Source organism: Typopeltis vanoorti, chromosome 14 (genome assembly GCF_054136105.1).
Source record: "Typopeltis vanoorti isolate ZY-2024b chromosome 14, IOZ_Tvanoo_1.0, whole genome shotgun sequence".
In the NCBI taxonomy this organism is placed as follows: domain Eukaryota; kingdom Metazoa; phylum Arthropoda; class Arachnida; order Uropygi; family Thelyphonidae; genus Typopeltis; species Typopeltis vanoorti.
Window position 1 is genome coordinate 13,209,566 of NC_143562.1, and position 21,028 is coordinate 13,230,593.

At 37.2% G+C, this 21,028-nt stretch overlaps 1 protein-coding gene across 10 annotated transcripts in view; it reads left to right on the forward strand.

The window, feature by feature from the left end:
* LOC150099238 (uncharacterized) overlaps positions 1-21,028 on the forward strand; it is an 825,097-nt gene that overhangs the window by 176,512 nt on the left and 627,557 nt on the right. For all 10 annotated transcript variants that reach the window (XM_090403353.1, XM_090403348.1, XM_090403355.1 and 7 more), the window contains exons 3-4: positions 2,292-2,353; positions 10,113-10,148. In XM_090403353.1, the coding sequence (XP_090259479.1) occupies positions 2,292-2,353; positions 10,113-10,148 (98 nt within the window). The remainder of the gene's footprint in view (positions 1-2,291; positions 2,354-10,112; positions 10,149-21,028) is intronic.

The window sequence follows — 21,028 nt, forward strand, 5'->3', positions numbered from 1 at the left end:
CAATTTTTTCACTTCATCCACTGTTTTCGTTTACATCCACTGTCCTGTAAGACACTTTTTTTTTTTTTTTTTTTTGGACAAGATAAAATTTCTTTTTTTTAGTGAACTCTATAAAAATGTCTCTTAGTAAGGGAATACCGTGAGTAGACATATAAATACAAAATTAATGACGGAAAATCTCACGTAAAAAGATATTTTAATAGTATAATTTTCGCCCGTGTGTCATAGGCATCTTCAGTACATTTTAAGCTCAAATTAAACAATAACTGACCATTTCAAAAAGCGCTACCTAAATAGCTAGTGTAAGATAACTAAAAAGGTCAATAAAATTTCCTAACAAAAAAACAACAAAAAAAACCTATATATACAATAAAAAGTTAGGAAAGATTAGCTGATTTGTAAAGTACTATCTCCCATAAAGGGGATAGACGTAAACCATCGGATCTGTTTAAGTTAGGAGAGTGGAGTAAAGTTTCATGTTTCTTTATAAAGCCGTTCTATGAGGAACCGACTTTTGTGAAGGACTCTTGTCTTTTTTCCAATGAATTCTATGTCTGGTTAAGATGGCATGTTCTGCAAGTCCAGCCTGTTCAGGTTTAAGGTACTGAATATAAGACTGTTGTTCTTCTAGTCGAATAGAGGCAGATCTTCCTGTTTGTCCGAAATAAGATAATCCACAATAGCAAAGAGCAAGGAATCTAGTAGACACCTGGATAATTAAGATGTGGAAGCTTGTCCTTAGGAGAAGTGAGAAAGGTGAACATTTTTCTGACCGGTCGGAAGGCAATAAAAATATTCAGTGGTTTTAAAACTTTTGCTATACGTTCACTATAGCAAACTATAGTTGAGATTTTCCGTCATTAATTTTGTATCTATAAAAATGTACCGTTAAGGATCACTACGCTTTTTGATACTACTGCCATGACCCATTCGGAAGAACAACATACGTCATCATCAATATTATATTGATAATGATAATAATAATAACCCCGGAAACTCTGGTGTTTCATTCCGTAAATTATGCAGACTGATCAGAAGTGCATGTGCAATTAACAGCTATAAGGCGCTGATATCAGTCTTAGATGCTTCGACCGTATTTACAAACAACAACACTGTTTTTTTCTTATTATTTTTAGTTGTACATAGCTGCTAAACATAACTTCGGTGTTCTTTAGGTTTATGTGTTATATACTGTATATATATATATTATTTCTAAATGTTGTTATCCTAAATGAATGCTCCGTTTATAGCAATCGTGATGGATTGAGATACAAAGAATTTTAATTGGTTTTTCTGTATCGCAATAAATTCTGTGAATAAAAAATCGTTTGAGATATTTCCAGCGTTAGATAGTTTCGACTATCGAGATTTGTTGTCTGCGTTTAAGATGAATAAATCCACGGAAATGCAATCGCCCGGAGTGACGTTTTTCTTTTCCCCCAGTGCGTATTTCTCGTAGGTAATCTGAAAATATTAGATATCGAACGAAGCATTTCATGATCATATCGCTCGCAATTTATTGTCGTCTCCTTTTATCTCCGAGTTGGCGCGTGTGTTTAAGAATTGCATCCCAATGACAAGCCGTCAGGCTTTCTGCTAACCCATCACCTTACGATGACCCGAATGGTGGCTGTTAAAAACGACACGAAACAAGTTTTTTTTTTCCTGTCACGGACAGAGACAGGAACTGTCTCGAGCCCATCTTTTAGGAGTAGTTTGTTTCTGACAGTATCGTTTCTCGTCGACGTGTGCACCGTGTCCCGTAACTGTAGCAGTTGAATGGTCGATTATCAGAAGACGAGATCGTGTGACGGGTAAATCTATAGCTCAATTTAAGAAGTTTTACTTTCTGACATTAGTCTGTTCGCTTCGGCATAAAATACCAAGGGGTGTTCAACAAGTAACGGGTCTTTGAACAACGGACGATAAAAATAAATGCATCGATCACAAACGAGAGTTAGTACTTCAAAAAGGAGTGGTCCATTTAATACTTAGCGAGAACTCTGTTGGACATCACTTATGTTCAACATGGTAGAGATTCTTACAAAGCAGGCCACACGAGATTTTAGCCAGTTTTGCAGCTGAAAAAGGATATTAAACAGAAGGTAGAGACACGCCTTGATCATTTCCAACTCATTTCGAATTCTGTTCTCATTTTATATTTCTTTCTTTTACTTTTTTTTTTTTTAATTTTTTTTTTTTACTTCTGTGATTGAATTTATGGGATCACTATTTTTTTATTGCTTTGGAAATCGGATGAATGGATTCTTAATGCATCTAATGTTTTATAGGTCCACCAGGTAAAAGAGGCAAGAGAGGACGAAAAGGAGAACCAGGAGACGCTGGGCCACCGGTAATTTGAGTTGTTTTCTTTTTGTTACTTCAAAATAGTTAAAATAATTCAAATCTTTATGAGTGTTCCTTGTGTGAAATTATTATTATTATCACCATTATGATTCTGTGATATTTATCTTGTGGTTAAATTTATGAAACCATATAGAATTCGAGTTTAAAACTGAATTTAGAAGTGAGCTGTATAAGCGTATTTCATTGAAATAAAGAATCGCTACTTGCGAATTTGGCATATGTAATTAGAGTTGCCAGCAGGCTGCCCGGTAAAAAAAAAATCGGGAGATTATTATTATACTTATTTCGTATTTCTCGATATTATTATTTTTTGAAGTAAATATGTAATCATGTGTGTTGTAAATATGTAATCATAATTTTAATAATAAAGAAAAGGATTGAATTTAAAAAAAGATGTAATCAGTTACAGCATGTATCATATGTAATCAAATGTATGTATGCAATGTATGTATCACATGTAATTTAAATATGCAATCATAATTTTAATTAAAAAAATTATTATGTGACACCTCCAGGAAGTCCAAAGACTCATTGTGGGAGGGCACTGTACTCTACTTTGCTAAATATATCTCACCATCTCCACTACTACTTAATTCTCTTACTACAACACTACTACCATCAATATCATCTGCTACCCATCATCACCAACAACAGTATTTTTTGTCTGGAAGAAAAAACTCTGCAACCGTCATATGAGATTGGCTAACTCACCTTCAATTGAAGATTAAAAGATAGCGAAGATTAAATCTAATCCTGAAGAAACTGCTCTACATGTTATAAAAAAATTCTTTATTAATTGGTGGTGGGTGATAAATGGCATTGGTGTAATTTGTGGAGTCAGTGAATTGTGTACAGTAGAGTGGAATGCCTTCTCTCGATGAATTCTTGGAAGGGCAACATAATAGTAATAAAATAAGTTATCCAATACGATCATGTTACATCATGAAGTTCAATACAAAATCCAAAACCTTACATTGACATGTTGATGCTAGCCCTCTCAGCCATTAGGTTTTTTATTTATTTTTTATTTTTATGTAAATACTGAAGGAAACTATGACAGAAGTAACCATTATTGTTAATTTAATAACACTGCTTGTTTCATCCTTGTATGAGAGGAGGAGTAAATGGGCAGTGCAAATATTATTATTATTATTATATTTATCACACCTCGTCTTAAATTGGTTCAATGTTTGTGCACTTACTATCTCACTTGGCAATTAATTCCACTTGCCAACTACTCTCTATGCAAAAAAAGTCATGCCACATTCTCTTATGCACCACACCTTTATATAACTTCCAAGAATGACCTCTTGTCTCTATCCCTTTCCCTCCTTCAGCTCAGTGCAAAAATACCCTGAGTATCTATTTGTTAAGCAATTTATATATCTCAATCATATAAATTGAGACATATTGACTCTCTTCCACCTATTGACTAGCGTCTGTAATTTACATTCTCTCAACCCATCTTCATAATCAGTATTCCACAATCCTGATATTGCTTTTGTTATTTGTCTCTGAACTTTTTCCACTTGCTTCTCACCTAGGAACACAGGTGACCAAATCGATGTTCAGTAGTCCAGATGTGCTCTAATCGAAGCCTTGTACAGCAGAATGACCACATCCTTATCTCTATTTGTCGATGTTCTTCTTAGCTTACAGGCATTTATTTGTGCTATTTTTATTATTTTTGCAATATGTCCCTTGAACTTCAATTGTTTATCCACCAATATCCTGAGATCACACACTCCCTCCACCTCCTGTAATACAATGTCTGCAATATAGAGAAGATTTTGACACTATAAAGAAATGGATACCAATATAAAGGAGAAAAGATAGAGAAGCACTGCTGCAAGCATTACAGATATACTAATTATCATTAAGGATTACATTTATTCTAAACCGCAGTGTTCATATTGTTGTTGCTCTTGTTGTGCTCGAGTACTTACTCTTACTCAGTAGTTTGATCATAGACTAGTGATGGTCTGAGAGATTACAGCTAAGGTTTGTATTAATTAATATGGCAAGGATTTAGCACAGTTTCTTAAAGATTGTAACATCTTTCTTTTCCTTAAGTCTCATGATAACATTGGTATTCAAGATCTCTGAGGCATTCCGTCTGACTTTGTATCTTATAGACTGTCATCATTCAGGTTTGCACTGAATTTCCCATAAATTATGTTCATGGCATGTTCTTCTATACATTGTTGTTCTATGCATTTAAGTTTTTTGTTTGCCCATAATACCAGACATTGCAATCACAGAGCACTAGAGTCGCCAGAGAATGTGGTGGGGAATTTGAGCTGTGCTGAAAAAAGTGTTTTTTTTAATCGGTGAATAGTGTGACTTCTGTTGAGATTTGTGCTAGTTGTTTTTCTGTATAGTTGTTTTTGGAGTTAGTTGCTGTCGCTATATTGTGTATTTTGGTTACTGAGAAGACAGGATCGGAATTTGATGCATAACGGTGGAAGAGAAGATGAAGTTAACATAAGTTTTCATTATTTAGTTTTATTTTATTTATATTTAGTATACTTAAATGTTTTGTTTGTATTTTGTTTGTACTTTCACTTATATAGTTATACCTATAGTTATACTCCCTTATACTTATTTAACGTTTAGTTGTAATAGTTCCTCGACACTCTTTTGAATAATGGCGGCAGCGGCAGCTAATGCAAATGGTGAATCACCAAGTCCACCGCCATTTAATGACTCCATTTTGCGTGATATAATATGGGATTTTGTAGCATGCAGGACTTGTGGAATGTATGCATCTCAGCGGTTGTATATGTGTGACAGGTGAGAGAGAGAAGGGGAAATACGTATATGCGCAAAATGCAGGCAATGGGGGGAAGTTGGTAAGTTAGAGATGACTATAACTGACCTCGTTGAGTCAGAGGCGGGAGATTCTCCACATAGAGAGATGAGTGGTAATATGGAGGGCGAGAATAGCGAGAGAAATATGAATAAAATAATGACAGTGGGGAGTATCGAAAGGTTGAATGATTGTGAAGTTTTCGGAGATGGTCTCAACTGGGAGGATGAATTCCAAATAAGAGTGGCTGACTTGCAGAGAGAAATAGATAAGTTGAAAGAGCAGGTGGAATGTTCTAGGGAATGAGACGAGAAGTGTGAAAGATGAGATTAGGCAAATGGAAGAGATGAATGCAAGGTGAATCAGAGTAGGAGTGAGAGAGAGTTATGGGAATGGTAGAAGAGGAGAGAATAGGAACAGTAGAAGAAGAGAGGGAATGAGAGAGAGATATGGGAATGATAGAAGAAGAGACACTAGGAACAGTGGAAGAGAGGGAATGAGAGAGAGTTATGTGAATGATAGAAGAGGAGAGAATGGAAACAGTAGGAGAGAGTGAATGAGAAGAATGTGAGAGAGCACTGGAACCAGGAATAGAGTGATGTCAGGAAGGCAGGTAATGGGAACACAGAGAGAAAGTGTTAGAGGAGAGAGTGAGGGATGCATGGGAGCAGCAATCGAGGAACAGGGTAGTAAGAGGTGTAATGTATGGGGACTCAATGATCTGTTGTGTACAAGATAGGATGTGTGAGGAGTGTTTGCCTTGAGGAACGATAGAAAGTGTGGCTATGACAATTAAGAGGGATAGATGAGATGATTATAATGGTAGGAACAAATGACTTGAGAGGTAATGAAAATTGGGCAGCAAGAGATATGAGATTCTTGCTTGAAGTTGTACGAAAGAAGGTGCAGAGAGGAAATATAGTGTGCGTGTTGCCTAGGTATGATAATGACAAGCTGAGAAGAAGAGCAGTAATATTGAATAACATAATAGCTAGATAACATAATAACATAATAATGTGTCAGAAGAGAGGATTGGAATATGTCGATGCTTGGAGGGCATTTGAGGACAGAGTGGAATTGTATGCGAGAGACCACTTGCATTTGATTGAGGAAGGACATAGGCATCTGGAGAGGTCGCTGTTCTGAACGAGTCGGTGTGTCAGTGTAGGGTAAAATAGAATGCCCAAGGTGGATGGTAGCAGGGGTGGCCTCTTGTGGGAATGGGTACTTGGGAGAAGGGGGATGACATCAGGTAATGCTGAGTCCAGTGGAGTCTAGAGGAGATAATGCTGGGTATAGAAACAGTGGCATTTTTATGCTTTATACTAATGCCAAGAGTATCCGGAATAAAGGAGAGTAATTAGTGGTGCTGATAGCATCAGCTTGGCCAAAAATTATTGAGATCACTGAGAAGTGGTTGACAGAAGAGGATATAATAACAGGAATAGAAGTAGCAGGATACAGCATTTTTCAGCAGGATAGGAAGGGAAAGTGTGGTGGTGGTGGTGGAGTACTACTTATGATAAGTGATGACTTATGTCTTCTAAGAGGGAGGCTTCGGAAGGCAGTGACACTAATGATTTTGAAAGCATATGGTGTGAGGTAGAGGTGGGCAAGAAAGGATATTTAGTGGGGGTGTTGCTACAAACCAAGCAACACAGAAGGTGGGGACCAGTAGATCTTTAGACAGTTGAGCTTGGCAAGTGCAAGAAGAATGATTGTTATGAGAGATTTTAACTACAGCAGTATAAATTGGGGAGAGGAAGATGCATGTAGCAATAAGGGAATGGAATTTCTAGAATTCTTGAGGGACAAATGTCTTAGGCCACATCTAATAGAGGGAAAAAGAGGTTCAAGAGTTTTGGATTTGGTCATAGCATCAGAAGAGTTGATAATAACTGAGATGACATCTCTCACACCAGTTGGAGAGAGTGACCATATGGTTTTGACTTCGAAGATGAATAGACATGCAGCAATATCAAAGAGATTGGAGCGTATGTGGAATTATAAGGCAGGTGATTATAATAGTTTTAGACATCAACTTGGGGAAGTTTCATGGAGGGAGGAATTGGAAGGCCGGGATATCATTAGTACTTGGGAAATTGTGAAGGAATATTTGTTAGCAGCAATAGTAAGCTGTATTCTACGAGTGAAGAAGAGGACACAATTTCGTATAAAGTTGATAACAAACAATATTAAACAGGAACTGCATGTGAAAAAGAGGCTATGGAAGAGATATAAGGAGACAGGTGAAGAGCAGATGCATGATGAATATAAGACAGGCCAGGAGAGTGACTAGTATGGTAAGGAAGGCAAAACTGGAATATGATTGGCCCTAAGATCCAAAGAAAATAATATTGAATTTTTTAGCTATGTGGCCAGTAGGAGGATAAATGATTGTGGAAGAATGACATTGTGGGATAAAAATGGGAATAGACTGATGCAGAGGACATATTGGAATTGATCAATGAACACTTTAATGGTGTATTTCATCCCGGAGGATTAAATTTTAATACTATACTAGAGGGATAGGGCAGGTTTGAGGTTCAGGAGGAGAGTGTGTTACAAATACTGAGTACTCTGGATGTCAGTAAAGCTGTGAGACTGGATGGTATTTCACTACGAGTTTTCAGAGAATGTGCTAAAGATCTGACAGCTCCTTTGACCTGGCTTTTTAATGAAAGTCTGGCTATGGGAAAGGTGCCCATTGAACGGAAGGAAAGTAAGTCTACTACTGCCCATTGCATAAGGGCAGTAGCAGAATGGAAGTGTCTAATTATAGGTCAGTTTGTGTATGGTCAGTAGTTGTTAAGATCTTGGAGAAATTAGTGAGGGACTGTATACAACATTAGGCAGATGAGAGTAATGTTAACTGTGAGAGTCAACATGGATTTGTGAAGGGGCACTCTTGTTTTAGTAATATGCTAGACTTTTATAATAGAGTTACAAGAGCAGTAGACGAGGGAAAGGCATATACTGCCATTTTCTTGGATTTAGCGAAGGCATTTGATAGGGTGCCACATGATAAGCTGATATTTAAGTTGCAGCACATGGGTTTGGATGTCAGTTTGGTCAATTGGATTCAGGATTGGCTGTCCGATAGGTATCAGAGAGTTGTGTATGGTGGGGCAATTTCAAGGAAGCAGATGGTTACAAGGGGCTTCCATAGTGCTCAGCATTCGGACATATATTATTTAACCTTTATATTAATGACATTGTCAGTGGATTGCAGGGGGATATTCAGTTGTTTGCAAATGATGCGAAGCTGGGAAGGGTTATTAGTAATAGTGCAGATGTGGTAGCCCTGCAAGAGGAGTTGAATAAGCCAGACAGATGGGCAAATGAATGGAGGTGTTGGTTTAATGCAGCAAAATGTCTTAAGGATTGGGACACATCAATGGGATGCTGCATACTCTATTGGAAGAGCTATACTGGAAGAAGTAGGGTAGACAAGAGATCTGGGGTTGATGATTGATAGAAACCTGAAATTCAGGGGACATATTGCAAAGGTGGTGAGATAAAAGAGTTATCATTTCCATTGTATAAGAGCCTGATCAGACCACACTTAGACTATTGTTCTCAGATTTTTTCCCCATGATTTGAAGGGGATAAATTAACTGTGGAAAGGGTACAAAAGTGGATAACAAAGATGGTTTCAGGACTGTACAATGTTAGTTATGAGGATCGGCTGAGGGAATGTGGACTGCATAGTTTGGTGGATAGAAGAAGGAGAGGTGATATGATTGAGACTTTTAAGCTATTGAGAAGTGGTTACAGGGTTGACACTGGGGAGTTCTTTCGCTTGGTTGAACAGCGGGAAGGAGAGATGACAAGGGGCCATCTCTGGAAGTTACGAAAGGAAACTGTGAGCAAGAGGGTGAGGAGTGGTTTCTTTGCATGGAGGGTGGTTGAACCTTGGAATTCATTGCCTGATAGAGTGGTGAGAGCAAGAATGGTCAATGAGTTTGACCAATGAGACAATGAGACAAAGTCTATCATACGAGTCAAGGACTGGTATGATAGACTTTGTGTTTCCTAGGGGGGACCTCCCATGATGAGTTTTGACTCCACAGAGGCCTAAATAATAATAAAAATAAAATAATAATAATACAGTATCTGGATGTGTGTATTTTTTTTCACCAACATTTTTTTTTTTTTTTTGTAGTGGAGGGAGCGAGCAGGATTCAGCATCATACGTATAGTTCTACTAGCAGTGTAAAATGTAGTTCTGATTTTCGAATTCTTTTGTTTAGTTATATCAGAGCTGATTTGTTCTGATAGTTCTTTAACACATTCTTCTGGAATGTGTTATTGGATTTATTTTGGTTTTAATTCAATATGATTGATATGGTCAGATCTGCATATCCTCTTGAAAATGTTATCATTCTTAAGTAAAGTAGTCATAATTTAACTCTGTTTTCATCTTCATTATTGTAATTTTCATTTTGTTCATTATGTTTCTGGATGCATATCTTTCTGATGAAGTTTCCTTGTTTGTGGAAATGTATTAGATCTGAGATTTGAGCATATTCTCTTCCCCGGCGAAGTGACATGTGGCAAAACCACTCTGATTCACATAAATGTATGTAAAGGACTGTATTTCTTGTTGAATAATTTGAAACATTTTTTTCTTGTTTCTTTATAATTAAAACAGTAACTTTTCTGGGTCACTTTTGACAACATAACCTTTTATTATAGGACATAGTTTTAACAGCCCTTCAGAACATAAAGCACACCATATCTGCTTGACTTTAGGTTAGAGTGGGGGGGGGGGGACAAAATCTGTGTATTTTTTGTTCAAACATATACTGAATACAGTTTCTTAATTAACTCATTCTCAGGGACATAAATCATCCAAATTTACAATGCTACTCTGTTTAAAAAAAAATACCTAATTATTAATTTTAAGAATGTAAATTGTATTCTTATTTTCCAGGGACCTGCAGGACCTCCAGGAAAACCTGGATTTCCGGTAAATATGTTCTTTGGAATAAGAAAATCTAATTTTATAATCTACAAGAATACATTTGAGTTAATTATTTTTTGATATATGTAAATTACCAACCTTATTTTGCACAAATAATTATTTTTAATTATGTAATTAATTAATAAAATTGTTTTCTTTTGATGGGAACCATCATAGGTAACTTCTATGACATTAGGCCTTTTGAAAAAAGAACATCGTTAGAACATTACTGTATGGTAATAATGTACTATCTTCTTCTACTTCTTTTTCTTCAACCTTCTGGGTCTGTCCACTGCTGGACGAAGGTCTCCCTCATGATTTTCCAGATCACTCGTTTTCTGCCTCCTCCATCCATCTCACTCCTGCAATTTTTTCCAGTTCATCCCTCCACCTTCTTCTCGGTCTTCCTCTTTGTCATGCTCCATCCATTGGTCTCCACTCTGTTGTTTTTCTCCATCTCCTGTCACTGCATCTGGCAATATGGCCAGCCCATCTCCACTTAGCCTGTTTAATGTATTTTACAATATCCATGACACCTGTTTGAGATCTTATCCAGGTATTTGTCTTCCTATCTCTTAATGTTATTTTTAGCATACTTCTTTCTATGCGATGTTGTGTTGTTCTCAGCTTTTTGTTTAGGACTTCTGTTAAAGTCCATGTTTCTCTTCCATATGTTAGGACAGGAAGTATACACTGGTCGAAAGCTTTCCTTTTTAGACTCATAGGGATGTCACTTCTGAACATGTCTCTCATTTTCTCATAAGCCATCCAAGGTGAATTCTTCGTTCAATCTCTTTTCTTTGGCACGCCTCAAAGGATAACAATTGGCCCAAATATACATATGAAGTAACTTGTTCTATTTCATGATTTTCAACTTCGATAGTTCTATGGTTTATTCAGCTTCATTTAGCTGATTTAGCCTTTCTTCCAGATCTTCAAGATTATCTGCTATCAGGACAATATCATCTGCAAATTTCAGATGATGCAGCCTTTCTCCATTTATGTTTATTCCTTTTGTTTCCCAAGCAAGGCTTCTAAAGACTTCTTCTAGTGCAGCTGTAAATAATTTGGGAGATATGGTGTCGCCTTGCCGGATGCCTTTTTGTATTGGGAACTTTTCACTATTTTTATATAATTTAATTACAGAAGTTGCATTATTATAAATATGTTTTAGTGTTTCAATATATGGTTTCTCAGTTCCTTGGGTTTCAAGAGCTTTTAGTGTTGCAGATGTTTTAACTGACTCAATTGCTGTTTCATAGTCTATATAGGCCAGACATATTCAGTTGATTTTTCAATGAACTGTCTTAATGTATGAATATGGTCCAAAGTATTATAATTCTTCCTAAATCCAGCTTGTTAATTAATTAATTAACAAGCTGGATTTAGGATATTCTAACAGATTAATTAACATATGTTAATTAATCTGTTAGAACATTGGTGTGTGTTAATTATGTGCTATGGTGTATGAAATTACCATATGCTATTTATTCATAACTACTTCATAACTTCATAAATTAAATATGTCAAAAAAATTATATTCTTTGTTTAATTCCTTATCCAAGCAAACAAACTCTGCACGTGAAGTACCTTCATAACTAGGCTACTTGTACGCGGGTGGTCTGAAAAGTTCTCGGCCAACTTAGAAAAAAAACTTGTCGATAGTGTTGCCATGTATGGTAACACTATCGGCAAGTTTTTTTTCTAAGTTCGTACATCTGTCATAAGCATCCATGTGAAATTGCAAGTCATTCTATCAAATAGTTTGTTTTTATACAGCTGTCTGAAGCAAAGGTATTGTCTGTATCCCTTGAAATGGATAAAATTGAGTATCGTGCGGTTATAAAATTCTTCTTAAAAGAAGGTTTAACACCAGAAGAAATTCATTTGAAGATCATAAAAGTTTATAGGCACTCTTCTCCTTCATTTCACAGCCTTGAAGATGATCCACGTGAACACCAGAAATCATTGATGAAGTGCATGATATAGATGACCGGCGAGTCAAAGTGCATGAAATTGCTGAGACTATTGACATTTCAAAAGAATGTGTAGTATATATTTTGCATGGAGAATTGCAAATGAAAGAGCTTTGCACAAGATGGGGTGCCTCCAGAGGCGTAGCTAGGGAGGGGCGGTCTGCCCCAGGAGGCACTTTGAACCTTTTTGAATTTTTGCAGTTAATTCTAAAATACAGTCTCGAGAACTCATTTCCAAATATTGTAATACTACTGTGAATTTTCATCTCAATTGCTGTAAGCGTTTCTAGTTGTGAGAGGAGTTTTTCTAAATAAAATAGATTAAGAACTACGTACATTATTATGAAATAGACTTCGCCAATGTTATCGACGATTTTGCTAACAGAAAAGCAAGAAAAATAACATTTTAGAATGTTGAAATTAATGTTTTACTTCAAAAATAAACATAGTGTTTTAATTTATTTCCCTATATGCCATTAGGAAAAAGAAAACCAGGACGTCCTCTTAAACGATTCAACGATGACTTATAAGGCCAGAACAGGCCATGCTAGGCCTAAATCCTTGATACATATTATGATGATGATGATACGTCATTTTGACTTTTTGTATGTATTGAGAGGGGCAGCAAACTCAGGGACTGCCCTGGGCGGCACAAGCTCTAGCTACACCACTGGGTGCCGCACTTCCTCACAGCAGATCAAAAACGCACTCACATGAAAATTTCTGAACAGTGCTTGGAACGTTTTAACAAGAATAGAACTGATTTTGTGTGTCAATTTATTACTATAGATGAGACAGACTTGAATTCACCATTACATACCAGAATCCAAACAGTAGTCAAAATAGTGGACAGAATCTGGTTGTTCAGGGCCAAAGAAGACAAAGTCGGTTCCATCAGCAGGAAAGGTCATGGCGTCGGTGTTTTGGGATGTTAAAGGCATTTTGTTTATTAATTATCTTGAAAAGGGTAAAACAACAACTGAGGAATATTATTGCGATAGACTAGATGAACAAATTCGTGAGAAAAGACCTGGTTTGCAGAAGAAACAAATCATCTTTCATCAGGACAATGCACCTGCCCACAAAGGTGTTTTGGCAATGGGAAAATTAAGAGATCTGCACTATGAAATGTTGGAACATCCACCTTATTCCCCAGATTTGGCTCCCTCTGACTTCTATCCCTTCCCAAAACTAAAACTCTTCCTCGTTGGTCCATGTTTTTCTTCAAATCAAGATGTGATTGCAGCTGTATTTTGCAGATCTTACTGAGAATCCAGGGATGGGATAATGGCACTGGAGCATTGTTGGAATAAATGTATTAGTCTTAAGGGAGATTATGTTAAAAAATAAAAATAATTTTGAAATTATAAATTCATTTTTTCATTGTTAGGCCGAGAACTTTTCAGACCTTCCACTTATATAGAGGCTAATTACTTCACATGAATTACTTTATTATCTCATAATGCAAAGCACCCCTCCTCCCCTTACAGACATATATAATGCTTTGCATTATGGGAAGTCACCAGCCTCTATATACAAGTAGTCTCCTGTCTTGAAGAAACTTTATATATAAACTTTGTTTGCTTACATTTGGATAAAGGATTAAACCAAGGATATAATTTCTTGGCATCTTTGATTTATACTTTAACCAAGTGAAAAAACTCTCAACATCTGTCTCTGCATCTAGAGTATTTTAATAATAATATGATACATCTTTCCACCACTTGTATATGGGAAATATAAAACTCCTGCATTACTTCAAACTTGGTATCTCTTCTGGGTCTAGCTTCTATTGATGATGCTTGATAACATACATCTTTGTGCTTGCTTTCGTCTTGGGGAGTAAAGTGGTTCTGCTTGGTGGTGGTAGTGGGGGAGGCTGTCATTGAGTGGAGTCATCCAGGTTGGGAGGTGATAAGCTTGGTGGTGATCCCTTGCAATCGCTCAGTGAGAGCAGTTCTGCTTCATGGTAAGGTGAACCTGTCACTAAGTGGAACTGCGCAACTCTGAGTAATGAGTTAAATGATGCTTTGGGTGATCTGAGGGATTGCCCGAATTTTTGGAGAAAGCCTGCATCTGAACAGTAATAATGTTTTTCTTTGTGTTTGCTTGCTTCCTGGGGAGTAGAGAGGCTCTGTTCAGTGGCAGTTTCTGCCTGTCCTGGAGTGATTCAGGTTGTTAGATCATACTTTGGGGTATTAATGTTACTTAATTCTTAATGTATCTTATAACTACATTCTCTGTGGTCAGGGATTGTAGGTTTTCCCTGGGTAACAAACCCTAACAAATTTATATTTATACTGCGCCAGTTAGATGTATTATACCTTAGATATGTTCAGGGACTCTCAAAAATGTTGCAGTCATGGCCCCTTCTCTTTCTTATTTGGTTATATCTTTCTTTCCCCCCTTAATCACGGTTCGTAGTTTAGTGAGTGGCAAATGTCGGGCTCAAACACAGATTTAATACCAGGATTTCAAATGAGAAAACATAAAGTTTTATTTTACACTAATAAAATTACATTAGGTGATCTGAGGGATTGTCCGAGTTTTTGGAGAAAGTTATTAAAGCCTGCAATTGAACAGTAATAATGTTTTTCTTTGTGTTTGCTTACTTCCTGGGGAGTAGAGAGGCTCTGCTCAGTGGCAGGTTTCTGCCTATCCTGGAGTGATTCAGGTCATAAGTGATGAGTTTGGTAGTGATCCTTCAGGGTCACTTAGTGAGATTTGGAGTGATCTTGTAGATCCCTTAGAGGTTTTGGAGAGGTATCCCCCCCCCACACACACTTTAACATACCTCAATAAAGATTGAAACCAGTCTGTGTAGTGGCCCTTCCCATAATACATAGCATTATGGGAATGGCCATAAGATGGTGTGCTATATGGGATGCTAAAGCTATTGATGTGAAGTCATTAGTCTCTATATACAAGTTGCTCAGTCGCGAAGATATTTCATGGGCAAGCTTTGTTTGCTTACACTTAAATAAAGGATTAAACCAAGATTATAATTTCTCAGTATCTTTGATTTATAGTTTAACCAAGTGAAAAACCTTTCATCATAGCTTCATATGCAAGTGAATAAGCCATTCTCATATGGAGGTGGCTGGATTTTTGCTACCAGAAAATCAGATTCTTCATTTTGGAGAACAACACATGCAATTAATGGATATCGTATACTGGCCACTAGCCTTACAGCTGTAGTTTCCTCAGCCATAATTCCGAATAACGAAAATTCCAACAATTTTCTGCCTAGCCATGCATAGGCAAAAAATTGAAGAGTTAAAAAAAAAAGTTGAGAACACTGGATTTCAGAAAAACTTTTGATGAAAAAGCAGTAAGCTTCTTCCCTTTCCTTTTGGTGATCTTTCGTAAATACATGAGTGGAGCGTGGTCATTAACACACCTAATTGCTTTTTTTTTAACATTCTGAGTCAAGGATTTATGCATTTTACGGGCACCATCCCAATTATGAGAACACGATTGAATAATTAGTTGTTAAGATCTTGGAGAAAGTAGTGAGGGGCCGTATACAGCATTGGGCAGATGAGGGTAATGTTATCTGTGAGAGTCAACATGGATTTATGAAGGGGTGCTCTTGTTTTAGCAATATGCTAGCCTTTTATAATAAAGTTACAAGAACATTAGATGAGGGAAAGGCACATACTGCAATTTTCTTAGACTTAGCAAAGGCATTTGACAGGGCGCCACATGATAAGCTGATATTTAAGTTGCAGCACATGGGTCTAGATGTCAGATTGGTCAACTGGGTTCAGGATTGGCTGTCTGATAGGTATCAGAGAGTTGTGTATAGTGGAGCAGTTTCAAGGAGGCAGAGGGTTACAAGTGTGGTCCCACAGGGCTCAGTACTAGGACCTATATTATTTAATCTTTATATCAATGACATTGCCAGTGGATTGCAAGGGGATATTCAGTTGTTTGCGGATGATGCGAAGCTGGGAAGGATTATTAGTAATAGTGCAGATGTGGTAGCCCTGCAAGAGGATTTGAATAAGCTAGATAGATGGGCAAATGAAAGGGATGCCAGTTTAATGCAGCAAAATGTAAGGTCTTGAGGTTTGGGAAACATTTTCTATGGGAGGAGTTATATTGGACTAAGTAGGGGAGACAAAAGATCTGGGGTTGATGATTGATAGAAACCTGAAATTTAGGGGACATATTGCAAAGGTGGTGAAGGTAACACAGAGGATTGCTGCAATTATGAGAAGGACACTGAGTTGCAGAGATAAAAGGGTTATCATTCCGTTGTATAAGTCTCTGATCAGACCATACTTAGACTATTGTTCTTAGATCTGGTCCCCAGGATTTGAAGGGGATAAATTAGCTGTGGAAAGGATACAAAGACGGATGACAAAGATGGTTTCAGGACTGTACAAGGATAGTTATGAGGATCGGCTGAGGGAATGTGGACTGCATAGTTTGGTGGATAGAAGAAGGAGAGGTGATATGATTGAGACTTTTAAACTGTCGAGAGGTGGTTACAGGGCTGACACTGGGGAGTTCTTTTGCTTGGGTTGAACAGTGGGAAGGAGTGATGACAAGAGGCTATCCCTGGAAGTTACAAAAGGAAACTGTGAGCAAGAGGGTGAGGAGTGGTTTCTTTGCATGGAGGGTGGTTGAACCGTGGAATGCATTGCCTGATGGAGTGGTGAGAGTGAGAACGGTCAATGAGTTTAAGGAGTGGTATGATAGACTTTGTGTTTCTTAGGGAGGACCTCCCCTCGATGAATCTTGACAGACCTCCGACAATGAGTCTTTTGACTCCATGGAGGCCTGAATAATAATAATAATAATAATAATAATTAGACAGATTTGTATTTATACAGAGTTAATAGTTGTTCATTGGTAAAGTAGCACTTTCTTGGATGCTATGGATGCAGTACCTGTTTATGTTTATACCAATAAAAATTTGGGGGTTAGAGTTATCCAGAGAATAGAAATTTCATTTTGTTTGCAGATTCATGTGTTAAAGATGTTCTTCTTTTAAATGTGTTAAAGTTAGACTGGAAGAAAATAGTTCATTGTTGAGAGAAAATTGATTGCTTGCAAATTCAGAATTCACTTTTGCAATTACTATAACAAGGTTGTCAGAACTCCACAGAAGAATAATTTGTAGATAACATTTAGGTTACAGAAGTATGTATTATAGTGGTTTTGGTGAATTGTGTTGTGCAAAGTTTGTCTAATGAGAAAGGGATGTGTGTGTTGTCCAGTTGACTACAAATCTGAATTGTAGTTCAGGTTTGCAGTCAACTGGATTACATCATTGATATATATTATATACATATACACACACACACACACACACACACACACACTGAAGGAACAGTAGGTTAATGAACAAAGCCTCATGAGACTCCAGCATTAGTTGGTAATTTTTTAAAGGGCATGATGCAGAAAAGATTATAGTCATGGTGGGTACAAATGACCTGAGTGGTAGTATTAATCGGGTAGCAAAAAATTTAAGAATATTGTTAGATATCGTGAAGAAGAAAAGTGTCAAAGGGAGGATAGTGTGTGTGCTGCCTCGTTTTGACAATTATGAGTTAAGTAGACAAGCGATGATAATGAATGATATGATTGCAAGAATGTGCAAAAAAAGAGGTCTGTAATTTGTTGATGTCTGGAGTGTGTTTGAAGGCAAAAAACAGCTGTATGCAAGAGATGGGTTGCATCTGAACATGGAAGGTCATAAGCATTTGAGGAAGTTACTGTTTTCTGAACAAGTTGAAGTAATTGGACAGGAAACTAAAATTGAAAAGGTTGAGTGTAAGAGGGAGAAACTTGTGCAGTGAATGTATATTTGTTGATCTTTTTTCGCAGAATAATTTGAAGAATAGAGTGGATAACAATCGGCATGGGACTACTGAAATTAGTAGAATGTATATTAGTTCTAAAGCTGGTACAAGAACTAAAAGGAATCTGCAATTTTTGTATACTAATGCAAGAAGCATTCGAAATAAGAGGGAAGAATTTTTGGCATTAGTTGGTTCAATTTCCACCAAAAGTTGTAGGCATTAGTGAAACTTGGTTGTCAGCAGAAGATGTGGTTACTGGAATTGAATGTGATGAGTACAGTATTTTCAGGAAGGATAGAGAACATATAATGGGGGGAGGAGTACTGTTGATGATAGCTGATGAGTTGCAGCCAAAGAAAGTAGTATATCAAGAGGATAGACATGTGAATGATAATTCATTTGAGGATGTCTGGTGTGAAATAGTGGTCAATGCAACCAAATATAAGTTGGTTGCTGCTATAGGCCGGGGTTGATATCGAATTAATGCATCAGCAAATTAGTGCAATGAGTGCAGGGTTAGTGATTATTATGGGAGATTTTAATTATGGTGATATCACTAGGAGGAGGAAATATCATGTGGCAAAAAGGAAATGGAATTCATACACCTAAGAGATAATTACTTGAAACAGCACATAACTGAAGGGATTTGTGGTGTGAGAGTGTTGGATTTGGTCATAGGTTCAGAGGACACATACATAAGTAAGGTGTCCTTGTTACCTTGAATTGGTGAGAGCGATCGTGCGGTATTGACTTGGGAGGGTGCAAAATTTGTGGATTTCTCTCTTAAGAAGGGGTATATACGGAACTACAGGTTAGGTAATTATAATAAACTTCGGAGTGAGCTTACAGCCATCCCATGGCAGAACATATTGCAGGGGAAAGATGTTAGCAGTGCATGGGATATAGTCAGCAGGTACCTGAGGAAGACAATATCAGAACATATTCCCATGGTTAGGAAGACAAACAAGGTAGACATTAGATGGATGAGTAGTAGTATCAGGCTTGATCTGCAAAAAAAAATATTATGAAGAATTTACAAGGAGAAAGGTGATCAAGTACACTCATGAGCAGTACAAGGCTCAAGCTAGGAAGATTACCAGCATAGTAAGGAAAGCTAAATCTGATTATGAGAAGACCTTAGCAAGGAGATCAAGGGTAATCCGAAAGAGTTCTTTCGCTATATGACAAGTAAAAGGAAGAATGACTTTGGAAGGATAATCATAGTGGGTGCTGATGGTATTGAGATGATCAATTCAGATGTAATAGTAGAGTTACTGAGTGATCACTTTTCAAAAGTCTATCACCCAAGTGAGGATATCTCTATAGCAATAACTAATGTGAGAATTGAAGTTAATAAATCAGAGGTACTTAGTATATTGCAGAATTTAAATGCAAACACTGCTGTAGTTTAGATGGAATATCAGCTCGGGTGTTGCGTGAATGTGCAAAGGAATTGTCATACTCTTACTTGGTTATTTAACTTAAGTTTGAACTCTGGTATGGTCCCTAGTTAGTGGAAGGAAGGCAGAGTGGTTCCTTTGCATAAAGGTGGCTCTAAGACTGAAATAGTTAATTACAGACCAATCACCATCTCGGGAGTGGTGGTAAAAGTATTGGAAAAGTTGGTTAAGGCCAGAATTCAAGAATGGGTGGATCAGAATATGATACTCTATAGGGGCCAACATGATTTTGTTAAAGGTCTATCCTGCCTTAGCAATTTATTAACTTTTTATAATAGAATGACATCTGAGTTGGACAAGGGAAATGGCTACACAGTGATACTTCTGGATTTTGCTAAGGCTTTTGACAGGATACCCCATGGAATAATACTGTTGTGCAAATTAGAGCTGATGGGGATGGATACTAAACTGGTGATATGGATAAGAGAATGGCTCAGGGAGAGATACCAGAAAGTGGTGTATGGGCAGAGTCTAGGATGAGGCAAGTGACCAGTGGTGTGCCTCAGGGCTCTGTGCTTGGGCCATTATTGCTTAATTTGTACATAAATGATATAGGAAATGGCTTGAAGGGAGATATTCAGTTGTTTGCTGATGATGCAAAGTTGGGTAGCGCAATCAAAAATCAAGCTGATGTTAAGAGTTTGCAGGATGATTTAAATAAGCTGGCAAAATGGGCAAAAGGTAATGGATGTCTGTTCAATGTGGAAAAGTGTAAAGTTATGCATTTTGGGATTAAAAGATTACCAGCTATGTACCATGCTGATGGAACAGTACTCAAAGAGATTGATGAGGCTAGGGACTTTAGGGTGTTGGTGAATAGGGAGATGAAGTTCAGCGGGTACATTGCTAAGGTGTCCAAGATTGCACATAGGATTATTGGTTAATGAAGAACACACTAACATGCAGGGGCATAATAGCTGGAGGTGGGGGCAGAGAGGGTGGTCTGCCCTGGGAGGCACTTTGAACCTTTTTGAACTTTTTACTTAATTCTAAAATACAGTCTTGAGAACTCAGTTCCAAATATTGTAGTACTACTGCAAATTTTCCTCACAATTGCTGTAAGTGTTGTTATTTGTGAGAGGAGTTTTTCTAAATTAAAATTGATTTAAAATTACCTACATTACTATGAAATAGACTTCGCCAATTTCATTGACGATTTTGCTAACAGAAAAAAAAACATTTTAAAATGTTGGAATTAAAGTTTTACTTAAAAAATAAACATAGTATTTTAACTTATTTCCGTATATGTCGTTTTGACTTTTTGTATATTTTTGATGTGTATATTTTTGAGAGGGTGGCAAACTCAGGGACCGCCCCAGGCAGCAAACGCTCTAGCTACACCACCGCTAACATGCAGAGATAAAGAGGTTATTATTCCTCTTTGTAAGGTGTTGATACTTCCACATTTGGATTACTGTGCTCAAGTCTGGTCACCTGGATTCCTTGGAGATGAGGAGGTTGTGGAGAGGGTTCAGAGGAGAGTGATTCTTGTGGATTGGTTGGTTGATAGGCAGAGAAGAGGGGATATGATAGAAACATTTAAATTACTAAAAGGTTTTTATAAGATTGCAGAGGAAATATTTCAGCTGTGATAGTGATGGAAGAACAAGAGCTCATCCCTGGAAATTAAGGAAAAG